General features: G+C 32.6%; 1 protein-coding gene and 2 long non-coding RNA genes across 3 annotated transcripts; 1 reads left to right on the forward strand and 2 right to left on the reverse strand.

Moving 5' to 3' along the window:
* Positions 1 to 5414: 5414 nt before the first annotated feature.
* On the reverse strand, positions 5415 to 7901 carry LOC148252742 (uncharacterized). Its single transcript, XR_015814073.1, has 2 exons — positions 7762 to 7901; positions 5415 to 6995 (listed from the first exon to the last, which is right to left on the reverse strand). It is a non-coding gene; the product is annotated as an uncharacterized LOC148252742 (long non-coding RNA).
* On the forward strand, positions 5759 to 8042 carry TBL3 (trichome birefringence-like protein (DUF828)). The gene is made up of 6 exons (XM_022050628.2): positions 5759 to 5957; positions 6078 to 6303; positions 6501 to 6672; positions 7147 to 7346; positions 7443 to 7601; positions 7709 to 8042. Exons 1-6 carry the CDS (start codon positions 5759 to 5761, stop codon positions 8040 to 8042), a joined length of 1290 nt encoding a protein of 429 aa, XP_021906320.1.
* Positions 8043 to 9131: 1089 nt separating this feature from the next.
* LOC148252743 (uncharacterized) lies at positions 9132 to 22241 on the reverse strand. Its single transcript, XR_015814096.1, has 3 exons — positions 21843 to 22241; positions 15997 to 16085; positions 9132 to 15713 (listed from the first exon to the last, which is right to left on the reverse strand). It is a non-coding gene; the product is annotated as an uncharacterized LOC148252743 (long non-coding RNA).
* Positions 22242 to 24123: the final 1882 nt, after the last annotated feature.

Below are 24123 nucleotides of genomic sequence, written 5' to 3' on the forward strand. Positions count from 1 at the left end.
TTCCGCTTATATTTCTCATTGATTCATAATGACATTGCATGTTTATATTTACAGATCTATTGATTTTAAAAAAATATATTTTTTTTAATCTAACATTAAGGAACCAATGAGATAAATGACTGATTTTTCCTAGTAAATAAGTAGCATAAAGGCAAAGGAAAAAGCATCTAATAGAGTTGTTTGTAAGGTAGTTTGAATCATATGTTATATAGTTTCTTGAGTGATGTTCAAATTGCTACTAGAGGAACCACCAATCTTATCATGTTCTTCACCCAAACCATTAGGGAAAAATGCAGATTGATTTTGTTTGTTTTTTTGCAAGAGTCGATGATCAAGAATCATGTCCCTTTTTTTTATAATAGTTACATTTATTCCTCTTCTTGCAATGGGATTATATGCGCCCAATGCTGTTATAAAATCAAATTTGAACTTTACTATAATCTCCACCTGATTGCTTCATTTGAGGCCTATCACGAGAAATTAAAAAGAAGTATAAAGAGAATTAGTTTTAGTATCCAAAACAGGTTGAGTGCATAGTCTGATTTTCTCACGAAGAAGATCACCTAAAACTGAATCAATATCTGTTATTCATTGAACTATTATATTCGCTCTAGCATTCTCACACTTAGCCTTGAGTTTCATGAGAAATTGTAGTACTCTACTCTTATCTCTTTCTTTTTTTAGCTTTTAAAAGGTTGACTTTTCAACAAAGTTCAAAACATCATATCTAACTCAGTCCATAATCCTAACACTTCAGCATAAAAAGTTCTTATATCCCGATCATCTTGATTGAGTTTAGCAATAGCACATTCAATTTCAAATTATCTAGTTTGGTTTGTTTAGGAATACACTTTCTAGGTAGTCATATATTGAATTAGCAGTACAAAAGGATCTCAAACTCAAAGTAATATCTTTTTCAAAAGAATTCAAAATCCAAGTAATAATTTTAGCATTATTTACTTTCCAATTTGTCTTTTCTTTATTGTCAACAAGTTTTGTCAATGATCCATCTAAAATTCCAGATAATTCTTTCCCTTCTATGAACATTTGAAAATAAAACTCTCAATGATGATAGTTTTTTTCCATTAAACTTAATAAAGATAATATCATATTTTTTAAAAATTCATGAGGTGGCAAAAAACAAAGGATAGATTGCACCTAAAAAATGGTTAAAGTCGAAGACAAACATTGAAGAACACTGTATGATTGCCTGTAATAGCCGAGAAACCAAACAAAAAAATATTTCTGACAAAATAAAGAAATTTCATAGTATCATAGCTCTTATACATAATAGTAAAAGACATAAATTAATGGTACAACAAAAGTGATCTACCTTTATTGATACAATCTCTTTATATATACAAAGAATGAAACTATACAAAGAGACTAACTAGTAAATAAGACTAACTAAAAAATATACAAATTAAGTACATGATTACAAGAGCTTATTAAGTAATATAATCTGCCAAAATTATAGAATTAACATCACCACAATTATAGCTAATTATGTTGACATTTACAAGGTCATATCTCTAAAGATATTTTCATAATACAACCACCAGGTTTTCTTGATCACGATGATCCTACACATGTCTGTAACAAGGCTATATATGGCCTTAAACAAGCACCACATGCTTGGTACAATGAGCTAAGATAATTTTTTATAGCTTTGAGGTTTACAAACTCTCATGCAGACACATCACTCTTTATCCTCAACACCAATCATGCTCTACTCTATTTTCTTGTGTATGTTGACGACATAATCATTACTGGAAGCAATACCATTGTAGTTCAACAATTTATTGATCTTTTTGGCAAAAGATTTTCCATCAAACTTGTATTTAGTGACACTTAATTATCATCATAATTTTCTAACACGATATACATAATAACCAGTTACAAATAGATTTTTTTTAAAAATACTAAATTTACATAGAATATTTTCAATATGAAGGGAAAAATCATGAAATCGAAATTTAGATTATAAATCTATTATATCAAATTAATGAGTACTAAAGGTTGTCTTTAGTAAAAGTTAGAGTCAAGTTCAACAAATTACACCAACTAAACTATATTCTTTCAACAACCACATAAGTACTCAATTGTCCAATAGAAAAGAGTTTTGAATAATTTGATGATGAGAACTGAATTTGTTTTGAACAAACTGTTTTTAACAATTCGATGATGAAAATAAAAAATTCAATGGTCAAAGTTAAGAGTTAAATGTCTACTACAATTCTATAAAAATCAACTCAATCCAACAATAGGTGACTTCAGAATCATTTCTACAAAATTAAAACTTCAAATTATCTTTCATTTTTTTTCCTCTTTTCTCAATAAAATGGTTGTTGTAGACTCAGTTTTTAAAATTACATAGAGGTGTCTTTTAAACTCTAAAGTCAAATCTTGATAATTACCAAAATTTCATTAATGAAATTGTATTTAGCTTCTAACTTTAAACTATAATAAAAAAAAAACTAAAAAAAAAAATCACATACTAAAACACATAAATCATCATCCATACAGGAGTGATATCCCCCAACAAAGTGTACCTAATACTTTTGATCTTTTTATTTTATAATTTTTTAATAAAAATTAAATTAAGCCAAACAAATTTTTTAAAAAAAATTAACTCATTTTTACTCCAAAACATCTAAGAATTACTATGCCTACATGGAGCTTAGCTCAAATATTTACTATGAACAAGTTATCTGGTAGAAATCTTTAATAATGTCCTTCTTTGAGACACCAAAAGGAAATGATTTTGTATTAAATATGTTATCTACTATTTTAAAATAAGAGAATAAATAAATGTTATCAATTCAAAATGATCACAGTAGCAAGTTGTCTGCTAACATGTTCCTATCCACTACGTTCGAAGGAGATAATTGGATAAGATTAAAATGTTGTACGCAAGTATGAGTCAAAAAACTACATATGCAACATGTATAAATTAGTTATAGGTAAATACTATGTTTGTCAAATATTCGTTTTGTAGCTACATTTATTCTATTTCGTTTAGATACATTTTTTAATATTTAGTAGCAGGTTGTCTGCTAACATGTTCCTATCCATTACGTTTGGATAAGATTAAAATGTTGTACCGCAAGTATGAGTCAAAAAACTACATATGCAACATGTATAAATTAGGTATAGGTAAATACTATGTTTGTCAAATATTCATTTTGTAGCTACATTTATTCTGTTTTGTTTAGATACATTTTTTAATATATATATATATATATATATTAGAGTGCTAGGATTAAATGATGACTTAAATATTTTTTTATTAAATTTTCTTTGACTTTTAAATTTATGCCATTATTTTACTTTATGTTAATTTAGTTTATTTATTAAATATTAAATGAATAGTCCTTAATTTTTTCTGAATAAACTTGTAAATGAGGTAAGTAATAGGGATAAATAGAGACGGATATAAATTGGGTGTCTTTGCTCTGTTTGAAAATGTATGTACCCTTTTCCACCTCGTATTAGGAGGGGTTAACAAATTCTGTAACCATTACCTACCTTATGGGTACTTATTTTTATTTGCTATCTGCCCCAATTACACGCAGTCACTTATTTATCATTTCTTCAACCCACCTGCTATTAACATATTTTTTTATTTCAAATGATATTATAAAAATATCAAATAAATAATTAAAGCTAAATAAAAATATTAAACATTAATAAAAATAAAATATAATTTACAATAATATTCCGACATAGTGAAAATTAAAAGAACAAACGTAAAACAACATTGTAAAAATAAAATATTTATATATTTAAACTAATTATTATTTATATAAAATAAAAGTTAATAATATAAATTTAACATTACTATGTAACTACATGTAGATAAGGATGGAAACAGAGAGTATACCATTTAAACTTGTATTCGTTTTGTATTTATTTTAGATTTTTGACTTTTTTTTTTATTTTTTTATTTTATGTTACCTATTAAATGTAAATTTTTATTCACTGTATCCAAAATTAGCAGGTAACTCAATCTCGTGCCAAATTTACCCGCATATGGAGTGGAGTACTCACTATAGAAGGGATACAAATATCAATTTTATTAGACTATAAAAGTGAGGTGGATATAAACATAAATTTTTATTGAAGGAGACAAATATGAGGTAGGCTTGACCGCGGGTTGGCTGTAACTAACATACACCATTATTAAATTCTAAATTAATTTTTTCAAGTGTAAGCATCCCTCAACCTGCACTTCCATTTCTCAAGCTACGTCTCACTCTAATCTCTTCTTTCTCATTCGTTAGTTGTTGATAGGAGATTATTAATCAATCATTCGTTATGAAACCACCTCATAGAATCATTCTCATCAAGTCGGTTGGTTATTTTCAATTATTTTTATAATAAAATTAGTTCAATTTAAACTATACTCTAAATAATATACGAAAAAAATAAATAAATAAATAAAATTTATCTCTTAAAATAAATATCATAAATTCAAATCTCTTTTTGTGCATGAATATATATTATATATTATATTTATATCAATTCTATTAATATATTAATAAATTAAATTTTTATTTATATTAAATGAAATATTATATTTCAGTATTGTCAATTTATAAAATAAATTTTACATATTTAGTGAGATTTAAATTCTTGATCTTGACCTTAAAGTAGAATACGAGAATCTTAACAATTAAGAAAAGAAAAAAATTATTCCTTTGTTTGTTTTTTCACAAATTATATTAACTTCTGCCCTACTTTGTAATCTTTACAACATTCCCATAATGGATGAATTTCTGCATGTGGATAAGCGTAGTGTACCGAAATTGTGTAGTCTCTTTCCCCCTTTTTTAACCTAAACAACAATATTTAACTATATGATCCAATGACCATTAATCCCTGCTAATTTAGTGCCCTAGTATGTTAATTAAGCTGTGACCCTTCGCCATTACAAGTCAATATCCATCATCTATAAATGCAAAAAAAATAAACTACCTCGTTTAAGAGATTTTTCTTTTATTATAATTAATTCCAGCTAAAAATTACTCCTACATATGTATACACTTGGTGGATCAATTAATAGCAAGTACAAGTCCATAGAATCATATCCATACAAATTGAAAATTTACCTTGTCAACACATTTTGGTTGGTTGATTTATACAATATATGCTTAAGACTACTAGATTTACCTGTTAGAGAATTAAAAGAAAGATTTTGTACATACTCAGGAATTAAAGCAACAAGAAGAGGGACCTTAATTCTCATACATATTTATCTACTCCAAGAACTGCAAGTTTGCTTAAGCAAGATTAGGTTATTATGGCTAAACATATATTCGTTATGACCCAGAATGAATGTCTTGATCTATTTCCTGATTTAGCTCATGATTACATTGTCGGTTTGATGGCTAAACATGGTTACATTTACACAATGATGTAGAGAAAGTATTTTATATAATAGATACATAAATGCTAATGTTCAAAATTGTTAGCAATATGATTGCAACAGCAGAAAGATAATTAATTGATCATAGGGATTTAGGCAGAGACACGAGGAGCCCAAGATGTTAGCCTTCCAACTTACCCATCCTAACTTCAATTTATATACTTATTAAAAATATATATATGTAAAAGAAACACAAGCATACATGGCTTTAACTTTACTCCTACTCAATCATCCATAAAAAAATCACTCAACATCTCACATACTTCTCTCATAATTCTTAGTCTTTAATCCTAAGGTCATCAAGCTGATCATCCTCTTCTACCTCCAACCATGAGCTTAGCACCATCTGCTTTACCCTCCATGAAACCTTACAGAGCAAAGCTACCCCTCTCTATCATGACTCTTCTCATCTGCAGCTTTGCATTCGTTGCTCTCTTTTATACAGAGAGAATTAGCCCGCTTTCTTCCAACTCCATTTTCAAGATCAAATCCTGTTCTAAAAAAGATGCTTTCGCAAAATCTACCAAACGTATGTATACATTCTTTTCCTATTTCAATCTAATTAGCAATATATATGTATATATATGATTTTAATGATGAATATTGGTTAGTTGTCATTCTCTCACAAAAGATTATTAAAAACTTGCAGAGGATAACATGGAAAACTCCAAAGTAGTAGACGATAGGTTCGATTTTGACCCTGAAGAGTGCAATGTTGCTAATGGGAAGTGGGTCTTTAATAGGTCCATTAAGCCTCTGTACTCAGACAGAAGTTGTCCTTATCTAGATAGGCAAGTTGCTTGTGTCAAAAATGGAAGGCAAGATTCTGATTACCGTCACTGGGAATGGCAGCCAGAGGACTGCACCTTACCAAGGTTTTGATACAAATGCATGTTCTAAAATAGTATAGGTGTATATATATGTATAAATATTTATCAAACAGTTCCATGCAATATACGTTTCATATGCAGATTTAATCTAGAAATTGCTTTTTAGAGGGAAATTACTACAGTACAAGCGTATGTGTAAAGTATTTATCAAAAAGTTGCATGTAATGTATGTTTCTATGCAGATTTAATCCAGAAGTTGCTTTGAAGAAACTTAGGGGGAAGAGACTAATGTTTGTGGGTGATTCGCTACAAAGAGGTCAATGGCAATCTTTTGTTTGTTTAGTTGAATTCATTATACCTAAAGAAGGGAAATCTATGAAAAGAGGACGCTTCCATTCAGTCTTCAAAGCCAAGGTATAAAGACTGAACTTCCGAATAACTTATTTAGGCAAAAGAGAGCTAGTTATACCTTACAACTTTACCTTGAAAAGACTTGTTGAATTACCAAGAGAGCTAATTGTTTAATATTTTAGAGTAGTAATTACCAAAACATTGTGTTATCGAATTGCTAAAATATATCCTATGGTCCCTAACATTATCCTGTTATTTATTTAGTACTGATTACTATACAAGTTACTAATAAATTACTGCAAAGTGTATGCAATATTAGTAAATTACCATGTCTCTAAAACTAGCATACCGGTGATTTTTGTGCTCATCATTCTTTGCTGTGCCTCCTGTAGAAAACAATATAACACACAGTAAGATTTACTACAAAGAAAGTTAATTCACAAAATGGAATGCAAAAATATAACAGCATAAATAAGAGAAATAAATAAACTAGAATTAGTGATCAATCATCATCATCATCATCTTCTTCTTCCTCAGGAATACAATACGAGTATTGAATTTTACTGGGCTCCATTTCTAGTGGAATCAAATTCTGATCAACCCATAATAGCAGATCCAAAGAAGAGAATATTGAAAGTGGATTCAGTAGCCAGGCATGCCAAAAACTGGATAGGAGTGGATATTCTTATCTTCAATACTTATGTCTGGTGGATGAGTGGCCTTAGAATCAACTCACTGTAAGTTCCCTATTCTAATACTTCAAACAAAACACATCTTCACTTGTATATATAATTAAGGATTAATCGGTAACAATTATTTAAAATTAAGAGCAGATGGGGTTCTTTTGCAAATGGGAACGAAGGGTTCGAGGAACTAGATACACCTGTAGCTTATAGAATAGGATTGAAGACGTGGGCCAACTGGGTCGACTCAACTATAAATCCCAACAAAACCAGAGTCTTGTTCACTACCATGTCCCCTACACACACAAGGTTCATCTCTCTCTCTCTCTCTCTCATTATTCTCATTTTCTCAGAGGAAAAAACACAAACAGTTGGTGGGCAACCATTAGTAACTCAACTTTGGTACCAAATTGCAGAAGCCAGGATTGGGGGAACAAGGAAGGAATCAAATGTTTCAATGAAACAATACCAGTGATGAAGAAGAAGCACTGGGGAAGCGGTTCAAATAAGCAAATGATGAGCGTAGTGGCAAGTGTAGTTGGGAAGATGAAAGTTCCCGTTACGTTTATCAACATAACACAGATTTCAGAGTACCGAATTGATGCTCACACATCGGTTTATACAGAGACTGGGGGAGAACTGTTGACGGAAGAGCAAAAGAATGATCCATTGAGGCATGCAGATTGTATTCATTGGTGTTTGCCGGGAGTACCAGACACCTGGAACCAGATATTCTTTGCTCATTTGTAGCCATCAAGAAAAACAATCCAACTCCGTCATCAATTTTTTTGGAGAAAACTCTGTCATCAACTATACATAGTTTTGTTTTTGTTTTCGTTTCTGTTTTTTGTTTTTTTTTTATTGCAAGGTAATTTTTTTTTTTGGTTCATTTTATATATGTAAACTTGACTTGAAATCATAAAGCAAAAAAAGAAATTCATTTGTTAACAATTTTTTCAAATATTTATTGCTTTATTTTATAAAATAAGAGTTAAAATGTCAATTAAATAGGGTGTATATATATAAAGCAAAGACAAGGACAAAATTGAATTGGGTTCAAATAAGTAAATTTGGATTTTTAGATCAAACTATTGGAATAATCAGAAGATAATACTGAGTTCTTGTTGAATTAGTTATAGATAAATTGATATGTAGGAATTCAAATTAATATAATTGTAGTTAATTACAATGTAATTAAATGATTGATATGCTCATTTTTTTATAAAAGATTATAAATTTAAATTAGATTGTATCCTTATGTATCTTTTTGTTTGAAATTATTTTAATTGTATTAAGATTAATATTTATATATGTGAAGGCCCAAAACTTTAAGAAAATAAATATATATTGTAATGGCAGAAGTGATTAAGAGTTTAAAGTTTATATTTCTTACACAGTAAATCACGATATCCAATAGGGTTTAGGGAGTTCAAATAACTTAAATAAAAAAATATAACTAAAAATCTTATGGTTTAACTTTCGCTAGACAACTCTGATGGAATGCGGGAGCCAACTTTTACTCACAACCTTCTTGCAGTTCACGATCTAAATTTTAGTTTTCTTAATTTGAAATTGTTAAATATGGGTGATGAGCTACATTAGTTCAATAAGAATATCAATGTTTAACACTGATATGAAAAATCAAAAGTTAGTAAAAAATCTTAAAACAACCAATGAAGTTATTATCTTTTTTTAATAAATTTATTTAACATAAACTTTATTTTTATACTCATCTTTATGAATTTTCAAAGTCGATATATGAAAATAATAATCAGGATAACACTTTATTACACATTTAAACGAACAACAATAATAAACTTACTTTCTTACTAACTTCCTAATACCTTTGGGGGTCTATAAGAGTTCTCCTTACACATGGACCTAATATCTAATTTTTCAATTAATTGGTCGTCCCATACCCTATCCGATAATGGACACCAAATATACCACCGCCTTAATATCATGTCCGGTATGAGGTGACCTAATACTTCTCAACCCCTTCTGGTATGGGACTTCTCAGCTCCGTCCGATTGATGTAATATCCACAGTAGGGTTTGCCCTATGTACCGGGTCCGTACACACCTTTTCATGATACCTGGTAAGTCCTTTTCTTATACGCATATTTATACCATCAACCAACCACCAATTACACACAAATATTTAATATTTGTAGATCTATGGAACGTCATCTAAACAGATAATAGGAATTGACACTATAACAATTAAGGAAAACGTAAGTAGGGCCTTTATTTCAATCAATCAACAAATGAGAAAAATAGTTAAGCAATCAATAACGGGAGGATAATAAATCTCAAAATAAAAGTACACGCGGCAAGCAAACAAATATATCATAGCAATAGATAAATAGTAAAAGTAAAATAAATAATTTGTACTGACCGATTACCGGCTCCATTGGTGATTTGTATTTAATCAATTAGGGATTTCTAATATTTATAAATTATACCATTATTAATTATTAAAATTTAATTTACCATAATGAAAAAAAGGTAGAGAATTCTTACCCTAAGTCAGTGTTCAAGACATTGTTTTTTTCACTGCGTTTTTTGGCTGTTCTCAAGTTTTTTGAATTTTTTCTGAAATAAAAAACACTCGTTATGTAATCCAAAATTCTCCCAAAACACAAAAATTAGCATTTTTAGATTTTTTTTCAGCCGATTTAGGGTTCTGGCACGCCGCCGCCACTACTATGCTTCAACGCCGGCTCCATCGCCCACGGTGGCGTCTCTTCTCGACCTAGTCATTTTCGGTAAGTTTTGGCCGATTTAAATTGATTTTGCATGAAAACCTACAAAAAACGGGGTTAGGCAGCCCCTATCAGCTAGAAAAGGGAAAAACTGAGGCCTTACAAGTGGAGGAGTTTCCAATGCAGCGGCTCCATCATTCCTCTCTCGCGGTTGGGGCTTCTCTTCGGCGAACCTACACCAGAAGGAGATGAGCAACACAAAGGTCAAAGAACCGAAGGAAACGAGAAACGAGAAAGGGCTTATCAGAGGGGTTTTGGGCCACAACCGCGGTGGCTTGGACGAGCTCTGCTCACGATTTTCGGCTTACCCTTTGGTCTTTTGGCTTCGATATAAGTGTGGGATGTTTGAAATTCAATTTCAATTAGAAGGGGGGAAAAATTTTACCTTTTCGGCGTCGGCAGTGCCTGCAATACAGCGGCGCCAGCAATCGGTTTTCTTTTTGACTGCTCCTCTTTTTCTTATTAAGTGAGCTCAGGTGCGGCTAAGGTTAAGATTTTAGGGATACGATGCTTTTATACCTTCTCTGCATTGATCTGGGGTATCTGTGCAGGGACACGTGGCCTACTCTCCACCGTTGGATCGCTCTCATTTGGAGAATTAATTTGGACCGCATGATCTGATCAAATCTAGTCATTTGATTGCATCTGAAGTGAAAATGGATCTAGGTCGTCCGTGCGTAGGGGAGGCAATCTAGACCGTTGGATCCGCTGACACGCAGATCACCCGTATGGCTTCCTGCGTGGATGCGTATCCACGTGTCTGTCAAACGGCGCACGAAGACTGGTCACGTTGCTGATGTGAAGGTCCACGTGGCTAAAGTTTTATAAATTTTATTTTTACCCTAGTTTTTCAGATTTCTTTTTAAATAGGTCATCCATTATTTCTATTTTGACTCTGATTTTTGAAAAGATTTTCAAATGCATTCAGAATACAATTTTCTTCAAAAAATTCAACAAAAATTAAAATTAAATATTTTTAATTTATTTTTTTATTATTATTAAATTATCTTAGACTAAATTTTTAGGCTCGGGCATTACAACTCTCTCCCCCTTAAGAAAAAATTTGGTCCCTCAAATTTGTCGCTCTCTCACTAGTCAAACAGTTGGGGGGTACTAGGCCCTGAAATCTGATTCTAGCTCCCAAGTGGTCTCGTCGTTCGAGTGATTCTGCCATAAGACATTGACGAATGAAATTTCTCTATTGCGAAACACTCTATTCTTCCGGTCTAAAATACCTACTGGTACCTCATCGTATAATAGATCCTCCTGGAGTGGAAGTGACTCATAAGATAAGATATGTGAGGGGTCCGGGTTGTACTTGTGTAATATAGACACATGGAATACATTATGGACTCTAGATAGCTCTAGAGATAGTTTTAGTCTATAGGCGGATGTACCAACCCTGTCCAATATCTCAAACGGTTCGAAGAATTGGGGGGTTTAACTCTCCCTTCTTTTTAAACATGTTGATACCCTTAAAAATGGTGACCTTAAGGAACACTCGATCTCCCTTCTTAAATTCTAAATCTCTCATTCGAGTGTCCGCATAGCTCTTCTGCCTACTCTGAGCTATCTAGATGTTCTTCTTTATTTTAACTATCTTCGCTGTAGTCTCATCTATAAAGTTTGGACCAATCAATTTTCTATCACCCATCTCTTCTCAATAGATCGACGATCTACAAGGTTAGCTGTACAATACCTCATACGGAGTTATATCGATACTTACTTGATAACTGTTATTGTATGCGAACTCTGGTAGATGATCGTTCCCATGTTCTCTGAAGTCTAGAACACAAGCCCTGAGCATATCCTCCAGTATACGAATGGTTAGTTCTTATTGTCAATCTATTTAAGGGTGGAATGCTGTGCTAAGGGATAGTTTCGTTTCCATTGCTTGTTGAAAACTTGACCAAAATCGAGAGGTAAACTTGGGGTCCCTGTCTAATACCATTATCACCGTAACTCTATGTAGTTTGACTATCTCTCGGATATAAATTCTTGCTAGATTGTCTAAGGGATCGGCCATTCTAATGGCTAAGAAGTGAGAGAACTTAATAAGTTGGTCAATAATTACCTAAATTGCATCATGCCCTGAGCATGTCTTAGGCAACCTTGTTATAAAATCCATAGTGATATGTTCCCATTTCCACTGTAGAATTGGTAATAGCTGAAGTAGTCTACCTGAGCATTGATGTTCTACCTTAACCTGCTGACATACAAAGCACTTGGAGATGAAATCGATAATGTTTCTTTTCATCCTGCTCCACCAGAATCGAGGTCGCATGCTTTGATACATCTTAATAATTTCGGGATGCATGGTGAATTTTAAACTATGAGCCTCTGTCATGATAATCCTTTTTGGTTCTCTGTCATTTGGAACACACTCTATCCTAGGACCTAAGCAACCCATTGACAGAGACTTAGAATTCTAGATTTACGTCTTGTTTTGTATCTTTTCTAAGAGTTGCTAGAGTGGAATCAGTTATTTGAGCTTCTTTTATTCTCTGAACCAATTCGGGTTGAACAACTGAATAGGCTAGAGATGTGACCTTTTTTAAATCCTAAAGTTGTCTTTATTGCGCAGCCTTCATTACCTTACATTCAGAAACTATTATGTGAGCCAATATGCCTGCACTTTTCCTGCTGAGTGTGTCAGCTACCACATTTCCCTTGCCTAAGTGGTATAAGATCTTATAGTCGTAGTTCTTGAGGAGCTTCATCCAATGCCTCTTATACATGTTGAGATCCTTCTGAGTAAATATATGCTTTAAGCTCTTATGATGTATATAAATCTCAAAAATGTCCCCATACAAGTAGTGGTGCCAAATCTTCAAGGCATGGATACTAGCGGCAAGTTCCAAATCGTAGCTGGGGTAATTCCTTTCATGACTTTTCAACTGTCTGCACCTATTGGCTATGACATTTTCGTGCTGTATCAGAATACAGCGCAACCCTAGGTAGAAAGCATCACTGTACATTGTATATCCACCTATCCCACTCGGCAGAACTGAAACTGGCACGGTAATCAATCACTCCTTGAGTTCTGTAAAGCTTCTTTCACAGTCATCATTCCACTCAAACTTGACATTTTTCTTTATAAGCTGATCAAGGAGTGAATAGGCTTGAAAACTCTTCTATAAACCTTTGGTAATAATCTGTCATACCCAAAAAGCTACAAATTTTCTTAACAGAAGTCAATTTCTCCCAACCCATTCCTACCTCGACCTTCTTGGGATTCACTGACATTCCATCCTCTGATATTATGTGTCTTATAAATGTAGTCAGCTCAAGCCAAAACTCATATTTGCTCAATTTTGCATATGGCTTCTTTTTCCTAAGAACCTATAAAACCTAAGTTAGGTGTTGAACGTATTCCTCTATGCTCTTAGAATAGGCTATGATGTCATCAATAAACACTAGTATGAACTTATCTAAGAACTGCCTGAAGAGCATGTTCATCAAATCCATAAAGATAGCAGATGCATTGGTTAACCCAAATGGCATAATCAGGAACTCATAGTGCCCGTACCGGGTTCTGAAGGTCGTCTTGGGGATGTCCTTTACCATAATCTTTACTTGATGTTAACCCGAACGTAAGTCAATCTTGGAGAAAACTTTAGCACCCTGTAATGATCGAAAAGATCATCAATCCTGGGGAAGGAGTATTTGTTCATAATTGTGACCCTGTTAAATCCTCTGTAGTCAATATACAACCTCAGGGACCCATCTCTTTTTCTTACAAACGTGACTCTAGCACCCCAAGGAGATATACTGTGTTGGATGAACCCACTATCCTGTAATTCTTTTATCTATCTTGTCAGTTATTCTATCTCAATATGACTCATATAGTAAGGGGCAAGAAAAATGAGTGGGGTGTCAGGCTAAAAATCTATGGTAAATTCAACTTTCTTATCCACCGACAGTTCTGGTAGTTCATCAGGAAATATATTCAAAAATTCTCGAACTATGAGAATCTCTTGAATGCAAATTTCTTTCTTAGACTTGCCTAATGTAGAAAAGAACAACTGAGCTAAAACATCATATAAACAATGCAGGTACTATAAGGGAATAATATCTAGAACTTTTATTAATTCATGAAGGACTCTTCATTAGGAAGATTGACTACAAGTTTCTTATGAAAACAATCCATAATGACGTGATACGCCGCTAACTAGTTCATTCCCATAATTACATCAAAATCCCTCGTGTCTACCGCTATCAAGTCTACATTTAATTTTTTATCTGTTATTTCTACAATACAAGCTTTTTATATGACACTCCCTAATAGTGTCCCATTCCCAAGTGTAGATACAAACAGCACAGATTTAAGACTTTCAAGTAACACATTCAAATTTTTTGTGAAAGTATATGAAATGAAAGAATGTGAAGCACTAGTATCAATTAAAACATGTGCAAGGTGATTATGGATAGTTTACATACCCTGTATCACTTCTGAGTTAGCTTCAGCATCCTGTTGGGTGAGGGTATAGGTTCTATCCTATATTGGAGGTCTGGCTTGATTCTGATTCCACAGGCATTCTTTCACATAGTGATGGGCACTTCCACATATGTGGCAGGTATTATTGAGGTGCTAACAAAGTCAGTCCCCATGATCCCTGCCACAGTGCTAGTAAGCCCTGTTGCATCCTATTGTCGGGGCTTGAGGAGGAGTTTGAGTTTTGAGTTGCAAGCCTAAGCCTCTTGTTCTTCTGAATTGGTGCAGTGGGTGCTAGCCTCAATGTGAAACTGGGGCCTTGGGATTTTCCACTGTTGGAAGAAAGATGCGGAGGTTCCTCCCTATCAACTGTGCATTGGTCAGAATTATTGAGTAAGTGCTGAGCTCGAATCCATACAGTTGCTGTCTAATCTCCAGACGGAGGCTCCACTCAAACTTCCTTGCCTTTCTACCTTCATCCATCATGCTATCAGAAGAGTATCATCCCAACTCCATGAATTTTTGAGCGTACTCAGGCACTAACATATCACCTTAAACCAGATGTGCAAACTCCATCTCCTTCAGATGCCGAGGGTGCTCTCTGAGGTACTCTGCATTAAAAGCTACCATGAACTATTTTCAGGTGACTGAAATTGGCAAGGTGGCCTGCTTCAGTTTCCACTAACGACCTGTCTCACCTATGAGTATGTAGGTAGCAAGTATGACCTTCTGTTCAAAAATCACCCCAAGAGTCGCGAAGGTCTTCTCCGTCTCTGTCAACCAGTACTCTACTTCTTTGAAAGTGGATGCCCCTGCAAAAGTAAATGGGTTAGGTCTCTTGTACCTTTCAATGTAGCCTGGGTCCATCACGGGTGAAATTGGGTCCTGTGGAAGAAGGACTGAATTACACTAGGGAGGGACGGGGTGACCCTATGGCGGCACCTGGTTGTATAGTGGGGGCACCAGATTGTACTGTGGCAGTGTTGGATGATACTATAGGGGAGCATGGTTATACCAAGGTGGCACTAGATCTTCCCATTGTAGGGGTAAGTCATACTGTGGCAGTGGTGGAGGGTCAGACAACTCCATCTTTTCTTCTCTGGCCTGCTGGTTAGAGATGAGTTTCTCCAACATCTCGAAGAGTCAGTCGACATCCTCTCTAAGTGACCCATCCCGGGCTGCTCTATTCAGTGGGGGCCTTCCTCTTCTCATGTCTTTGTACCTACATTTCACAAGGAAGGATTGAGTGTCGGGTTGGATTAAATGATTTTAATCTTTTATGCAATAAATAGTTACTAGGAACGTAGCTCTGATACCAACTGTGAAGATCCAAAATTTTAAGAAAATGAAGATATATTGTAATGGCAAAAGTGATTAAGAGTTTAGAGTTTACATTCCGTACATAGTAAATAAAGATGCCCAATAGAGATACATGAATATTCCTTTAGGGAGTTCAAATAATGAAAATAAAAAAAAAACATAACTAAAAGTCTTATAGGTTTAACCTCCACTGAATAACTCTGATGGGATGTGAGAGACAGCCTCTACTAACAACTTTCTTACTGTTCAGAATCTAGATCTTGATCTTCCTTATCTGAAATGATTAAATAAGGGGATGAGCTACATTAACCCAGTAAAAATATCAATGCTTGACACTGATACAGAAAACTAAATGTTAATAAAAAATTATAAAACAACCAATGAAGCCATTATCTTTTATTTAATAAATTCATTTAACATAAAAATACTCACTTTTATAAGTTTCCAAAACCGACCTATGAAGACAATAATCAGGATAACACTTTATTACATATTTAAACGAAAAATAACAGTAAACTTACCTTCTTACCCACTTACTAGTACATTTGGGGATCTATAGGGGTTCTCCCTATGCGTGGATCCAATATCCAATTTCTCAATGAACCGACCGTCCCTATAACCCGTCCAGTAATGGGCACCAAATATACCACCACCTCAATACCATATCCGGTATGAGGGTGAATCAATACTTTCCAACCCCTTATGGTATAGGACTTCTTAGTCCCGCCCGACTACGATAATGTCCACAGTAGGGTTTGCCCTATGTACCAGGTCCATACACAATTTCCCATGATACCCGATAGGCCCTTTTCTTATACACACATTTACACCATCAACTAACCACCATTACACACAAATATTTAATATTTACATATCTATGGAACATCATCTGAACAGATAATACGAATTGGCACTATAACAATTAAGCAAAACGTGATTAGGGCCTTTATTTCAATAAATCAACAAATGAGAAAAATGATTAAGCAATCAATAACAGGAGGGCCACGCAGCAAGCAAACAAATAAATCCTAGCAATAGATAAACAGTAAAGGTAAAATAAACAATTTGTACTGACTAATTATCAACTCCATTGGTGACTTGTATTTAATCAATTAGGGATTTCTAATATTTATAAATTACACCGTTATTAATTATTAAACTTTAATTTACCGTAACGGAAAAAATGGTGAGGGATTCTTATCCCAGGTCGGTGTTTGAGACACTGTCATTTTCACTATGTTTTCTAGTAATTTTCAGATTTCTTGAATTTTTTCTACAGAAATTAAAAATACACGTTACATATTTTAAAATACTCCAAAAAGGCCAAAAGGAGCATTTTTAGATTTTTTCAGCCAGTTAAGGGTTCCGGCATTGCAATATCGTCGTGCTCCAATGCTGGCTCCGCCTCCCACAGTGACATGTCCTCTCAGCCTTGCTATTTTCAGCTAGTTTTGGTCGGTTCAGTTTTGGCCGGTTTTGGCCGGTTTTGCATGAAAACCTTAAACAAATAGGGTTAGGCAACCTATGTCGACTGAAAAAGGGAAAAACTGAGGCCTTACCGGTGGAGGAATTTTTCAGTGTGGCTTCTTCGCTGTTCCTCTCTCGCGGTCGGGGCTTCTCTTTGGCTAACCCGCACCATAAGGAGATGAAGAACACAAAGGTCAATGAATCGAAGGAAACAGGAAACAGAAAAGGGCTCATCGGAGGGATTTTGGATTGTGGCCGCGGTGGCTCAGCCGAGCTCCACTCATGGTTTTTGGCTTACCCTCTGGCCTTTTGGCTCCAATATGAGTGTGGGGAGGTTTGAAATTCAATTTCGAATAGAATGAGGGAAAAATTTTTCCTTTCCAGCATCGGCGGTGGCTGCAGTGCGGCGGCGACGGCTGTCGGTTTTCTTTCCGACCATCTCTCTTCTTCTTCTCTAGCAAGCTCAGGCGCGGCTAGGGGTAAGCTTTTGGGGATGTGATGCTTTTATACGTTCTCCGCATCAATCTGGGTTGTCCGTGCAGGGATACGTGGTCCAGTCTCCACCATTGGATCGCTCTTATTTGAAAAATTAATTTAGGTCGTACGATATGATCAAATCTAGCTGTTCGATGCAGCTCAATTAGGTTATATATATATATATATAACACCTAATTGTTCAGCTGCCTTTTATTATTATTATTATTATTATTTTATTTTTTTAATTAATAAAATATTTTATAAATTAATCCAATTCCAGATTAAATTTTATAATTATCTTCATTATTATAATATCCACACATATTATATTACTATACTAATAATATAATAACAAAAAAATATAAATATTAATTTTTTATTTATAAAATAAAAAATTCAATTTATCTCTAATATTAATTATATTATATGTACTAGTAAGGATTAAAATAATATTTTATTTAGATAAAAAAAAAATTATTTATTTAATTAAATTAAATTTTTTAATTTAATTATTAAATAATTAAAACAATTAATCTATTTAGCAAAAGACATAACACTTGTTATTATGCGACTCCATAGGTTTAATACTAAACTGCTAGCAAATTGATAAAATCAATTTACTAATCAAGATTAGTGTTTAGTAACACTTCTTAATGAGCGGATATCATGATGTGTATAATTATTTTAAAAACTTGCTAATTAATAATATAATATTTTTTTATGTCATTATTTCATCATATTAACCCTAAGATATGATTTAACTATTAAATTTCAATAGGTAACCAAATATGTTTCATGTCAATTATAACTAACTAATGAATAACATACGAAACTCTTTTTTTCTTTCATTTAATTACTCTGACCAAGTTTTTAATGTAGTTGTTATAATAAATGACAACATAAAGATTAAATTTATTATTAAAGTTGACAGATTCTATCTTGATCAATCACTAAGTCTATAAGTATTTAATTACACCCAATATCTTTTCAACTATAGTTCTATAATTATAAATATTCAAAATTAAAATATGATAAATAACTTATTAATTATTATGATGATCTCATATCAAAGAAAATTTTTACATATCATTCTTTTAAGAGAATATCCTATTGACAGTTTAAGGTAATATTAACTATTAAAAATTCTCAATTGGGATGGTTCAATGATCATATCTCCATATGCATCATTTATATATGTAATTTAGTTAATGAGATCAACTAGTCTTTATCTTATAGAGATCATCACATATATATTGGTCTTACTGAATCATTAATATCATATTTTGATGATCCAACGACCAATAACATTTTAGATTAAATTATAAAAGATTTTACCCTCATTATCAAGATCATCATCTTAATGTAACGTTTTTAAATTTAATCAAGAATATTATCATATAAATTAAACAATAAGATAATAAATATGATAATAAAAATATTATTGACATATATTAAAATAAATTATCAAACAAAAAAGTATTCAGTATATTACATGAATAATTGGATCTTTGGCATAACAATTATATCCATAACATATTAAGTATCAAAACTCACTTCTCAAGCATTTTTCTTGATATTTAATCAATAAGAAGAATATTTACTCATCTTTTGACAATACCTACAAGAAAATAAGATGAAATTTGTATATTTTTTTCTCTTAAAAGTGATTTGACAATTCAATTAGGGCTTAATTAAGGCTTAAGAGAGAATGATAAAGATTTTGGTTAACAACTCATACTCTAGATAGAGTCACGAGTGTATATGCAAACCAACCCTACTAGATATTATGTCAAATTTTTATAAAAGTGCAGATAATTAAGTTTGATTAAAATCTCAACCTTGTAACATTAGTGGAATTTAAAAATGAAACAAATAGTTACCCAACAATGGGAAACTTAAAAAATCCTGAAAATTTAGAAAGAAGTTCAACGTTCGAAAAACTAAATCAATTCTAACTGAAGCTAATTCAAGTCATGTACATTTCATTGGTCTTCTCACTATTATGGCTAGTCTTGGGCTTGTTCTTTGTTTTAATGGAGAGGAATGAGCCACACATGTTCAGTAACAATAATTTAGTAACCTAACTTCCAAGAAATGGAAATAGTACACCAACATCCCTTTTAGTTCTATTATCCATTTTAGTCACTAATTATTTTATCATTATTATCATTATTACTATTATTATTATTATTATTATTATTATTATTTTATACTTACACTTATTTGCACGTTCACTTACACTATTACGATTTACATTCATACTTATGTAATTTCACTTATAATTTAACGATTACATTTATATATTTACAATTACACTTGTACTTTATCAATTACACTTATACTTCAATGATTATACTTACACTTTATCGATTACACTTACACTTTATCGATCATACTTATACTTAACACTTAGACTCTGCTATTTCATTGTAGGATATTGTTTTCATCAATATCAAAGAGAGTAATAGAGTTTCTCATTATTAACATGGACACAGTCACAATAATAGTGAATGCATCTATACTAGATACACAATAGGTACAATGCACACTAATAATAATCGTAACTATACTAAATCACACAATAAGTACAATATGTAGTAATAGTAATCGTAACTCCAAACCACACAACAGGTACATTATATAATAACAGTAATTGCCTTTGTATCGGATTACACAATAGATACAATGGTCAGTAGACAATAATCACATTTGCACTATATAACATAATAGGTATAGTGTGTAATATTATATTTTCTGTCCACGTGATACCCATACATGCACCTCCTAGATATATGACCAAACATGTTTAATGGTTTTAACACATCACATAGACTCTTGACATTTACATCTCCCTTGTTACATTACTTCATTTACTCGTTAATTTATTTTTATGATTTTCTCTAAATTTATTGTCATATATTGCCTTTGTGAATGTGACTTACTTACTCTTCAAATTTATTTCTAATGATTTACATTCGTTGTGTCTTTTCATATTACTTAACCATTTACTAACAAATTTATTTAATTCAATTTATATTAATATTTTACATTTTCATATTTTAGCGTGTAAATTTTTGCTCTTACTAAGACCTTTATGCTCGTACTCTTATTCCATTATATTTTGCTCTTATAATTTTCTTAACATTTTTGCTTATCATTATTTCGATTATTAATAACTCGAGTAGTTTGTGCTTTCTATATAATGTACTTTAACTTAATAAGTTTATAAATACTTTTAAATAAACTTATTAGATTTATAAAGTACTATTTAATTTAATCATGCATGATCGTAACATCTTTCTCCTCTTTACTTCTTTGAATCTCTTAATAATCTTATGAATCCCATTCCTAATTTTATACCTAATTTGTGGTTTAAATTTAATTATTATTAAGCTCATCTTTTATTTGGAGCAGTGGCCCAACATTCTTCATAAGCCCATTTCCTAATTTGTTTTTATTCTATTTAGACCCATTTAGTAATTTCTCTTAAAAATAATTAATTCATACCATTTTTCTCCTTTTAATCATTTTAAGTTGGGTTCCTAAAAATTTAAATAAAGTGGTTTCAGCCAATAAGTGATTCTGGTTTGACCCATAAAGGATTTTGGGTTTAGCCCACTAACCATTCTATTTTTTTTTGCCTCATTTAAGGATATGGGATTTTTGCCCCGTTTCTAATAAGATCTCGGCCGATTATCGAAATTGGGCTTTCCTCATTAACACATATTATACGTGTGTGCGTGTGAGTAAGTTTCAATCAGGACTCAGCCCATCTAGTAGTGGTGGGGTCGACCCACTCCAAGGTTTGAGTTCAACCCATTACAAGCATAAACCACCAACATCCTAAGTAATCTTTCTAACCCAATTTTTTTCAAGTTATTTTTTTCTTTTGAGTATTCATCAACTTCATCACTACATAAACCTTAATTAAAAACTACACATATATTAACTCTTATATGAAATTTTTGTGTTAATAAATGAATTAATATGTTTAATATTTTTAAATCTAAATAGTAAATGTAGTGAAATGGAAAAGATCTAAATGTATTACTGCAGATTTGGGATTAACAAATTAAATCTTTCTTACCCCCGACGATTTCATGGCAGCTTCGAAGACTCTTTCACCTAACATGCAAAACCCACCACCATACACGTCTACTCTTACGAAAACTGTAGAAGAAAAGGAATAGTGATGGGAGTGTGGTTTGGTTTACCTTCGAAGGGCAAAAACTCACAGCAAGCTTATCTTAGTCGCTAGAGTGCGTGCGATGTTCAGAACATGTTCTCCTTCTTCCTCTTTTGCAAGCTCGGGCCACCCTCCCATTTCTCTTGCTCTTCTGACTGCTATGACTGTAGGGTTTTTACTTACTTTTTTTGAACCGAATGGTCGTCGAATGAGATGGTGCAATCCAAGCCATTCAAATCTGGGTATTCCCTCTCAACCATTCGATTTGCCACGTGATGTTCATATGGTACGATCAGGTTCATCCAATGAGATTTTTACGTGGTTCACCGCATGTCTTCCTTTGGTTGGCTCCTCAGGACACCTTAACTACTGAGGTATCGAAAGTTTTAAAATTTATGATTTTACCCCAAATTGCAAGTTCCTTTCATTTTGGTCCTTTTTAATTTACAATATTTTCCTATTTTTCTCAAAATGTTCTTAGGTTAACCCTTATGAGATGCTTTTCTTAATTTTTATAATTTTTATTTATTTATTTATTCATATTATATTTATTATAGATATGCCTTATTTTTAATTATATGTATTATTCTTACAAAATAAAATTTGTGTATATATAAAAAATTACAATTTACTACTTTTTTAATCTTGGTTGTTATAACTTTTCTCCCTTAAAAAAAATTTGGTCCTCAAATTTATTAGACCTTCTCAAATAATTGAGGATACTTGAGCCTCATCATTTTCTCTAGCTCCCATTTGCCTCCTCTTGAGAGTGATGTTGCTACAAGACTTTAACTAAGGGTATTACTTTATTTCTTAGTGTTTTCTCCCTTCGATGCGGTATATATATAGGTCTTTCTTCATATGTTAGTTTCTTTTCAAGTGGAAGTGATTCATATTGTAGAATATGGGTGGGATCAGGATGGTACTTACATAGTATTGATACATGAAATATATTATGAACTCCTAATAATTCTGATGGAAGCATTATCTTGTGAGCAATTGCACCAATTTGTTTGAGCACTTCGAAAGACCTAATAAAATTGGGGCCTATTTTTTGTTTTTTTTTTCAAATCTCAGGAGGCCCTTTATTAGTGATACCTTTAAAAACACATGGTCACTTATCTCGAAAGTGAGGTCCTTCCTCCAATTGTCTGTGTAACTCTTATGTTTATTCTATATAGTATAGAGGTTTTTCCTAATCACGAATACTTTTGAAGTGATCACTTCTATTAAGTTATGCCCAATTATTTTCTTTTCTCCAACCTTATCCCAACAAGTCATCAAGCTGTATGGTCTGCTGTAAAGTGCCTCATAGAGGATTATTCCAATGCTAGCTTGATAACTATTGTTATAAAAAAATTCCATTAATGGTAAGTGGTCATCTTAGTTTCCCCTAATCTCTAATGTGCATGCCCGTAGCATGTCTTCTGATATCTAAATGGTCATTTATGATTGTCCATTTGTCTATGGTTGGAAGGTTATACTGAAAAATAGTTTCGTGTCTAATGTCTGTTGGAAACTTTCCCAAAATCTGAATATAAATTGATGGTCTATGTGAGACACAATTGAGACTAGAATTCCATGGAGTCTGACTATTTTTTTCATATAAAGTCCTACAAGTTTATCTAAAGGGTTCGAAATCTTAATTATAAGGAAGTGGGAGGACTTTGTCAGTCTGTCTACTATCACCCAAATGGTATCATGATTCGACTGGGTCCTTGGTAGACCTACTATAAAATTCGTAAAAATATGCGCTCTTATTTAAAGGTTGAAGTAGTCCACTTGATCGTTGGTGTTTCGCCTTAACTTATTGGCACATAAGACATCCGACTACAAACTCTATAATATTTCACTTCATTTCATCCCACCAATAATAGGGTCGCATATTTTAGTAGATCTTAGTATTACTCAGATGCATGGTGAACGAAGTTGTGTGCTTCCTCTAGGATTTCTCTTTTTAAGTCACTGTCAATGAGGACACATAATATGTTCCTGAGTAGGCCATCGCTATGTACTTTAAAATATGGCTTCAGATTTTGTTCAGTATCCTTTCTGATAGACTATAGTGTAGGGTTGGATATGTAGGCTTCTTTAATTTTTGAATCAAAATCAACTCAGCCTTTACACTAGCTAGATACATTCCCTTTTTTTTTATCCCTGATTTCCAACTTCTGGGTAGATT

This window comes from Carica papaya, chromosome 8 (assembly GCF_054855325.1).
Source record: "Carica papaya isolate Zhongbai chromosome 8, ASM5485532v1, whole genome shotgun sequence".
Classification (NCBI taxonomy): domain Eukaryota; kingdom Viridiplantae; phylum Streptophyta; class Magnoliopsida; order Brassicales; family Caricaceae; genus Carica; species Carica papaya.

Coding starts and splice junctions, on each gene's coding strand:
- TBL3 (XM_022050628.2), top strand. CDS start 5,759: ATGAGCTTAGCACCATCTGCTTTACCCTCCATGAAACCTTACAGAGCA. Junction 6,673..7,146: donor ATTCAGTCTTCAAAGCCAAG/GTATAAAGACTG, acceptor CTTCTTCCTCAG/GAATACAATACGAGTATTGA. Junction 7,347..7,442: donor GGCCTTAGAATCAACTCACT/GTAAGTTCCCTA, acceptor AATTAAGAGCAG/ATGGGGTTCTTTTGCAAATG.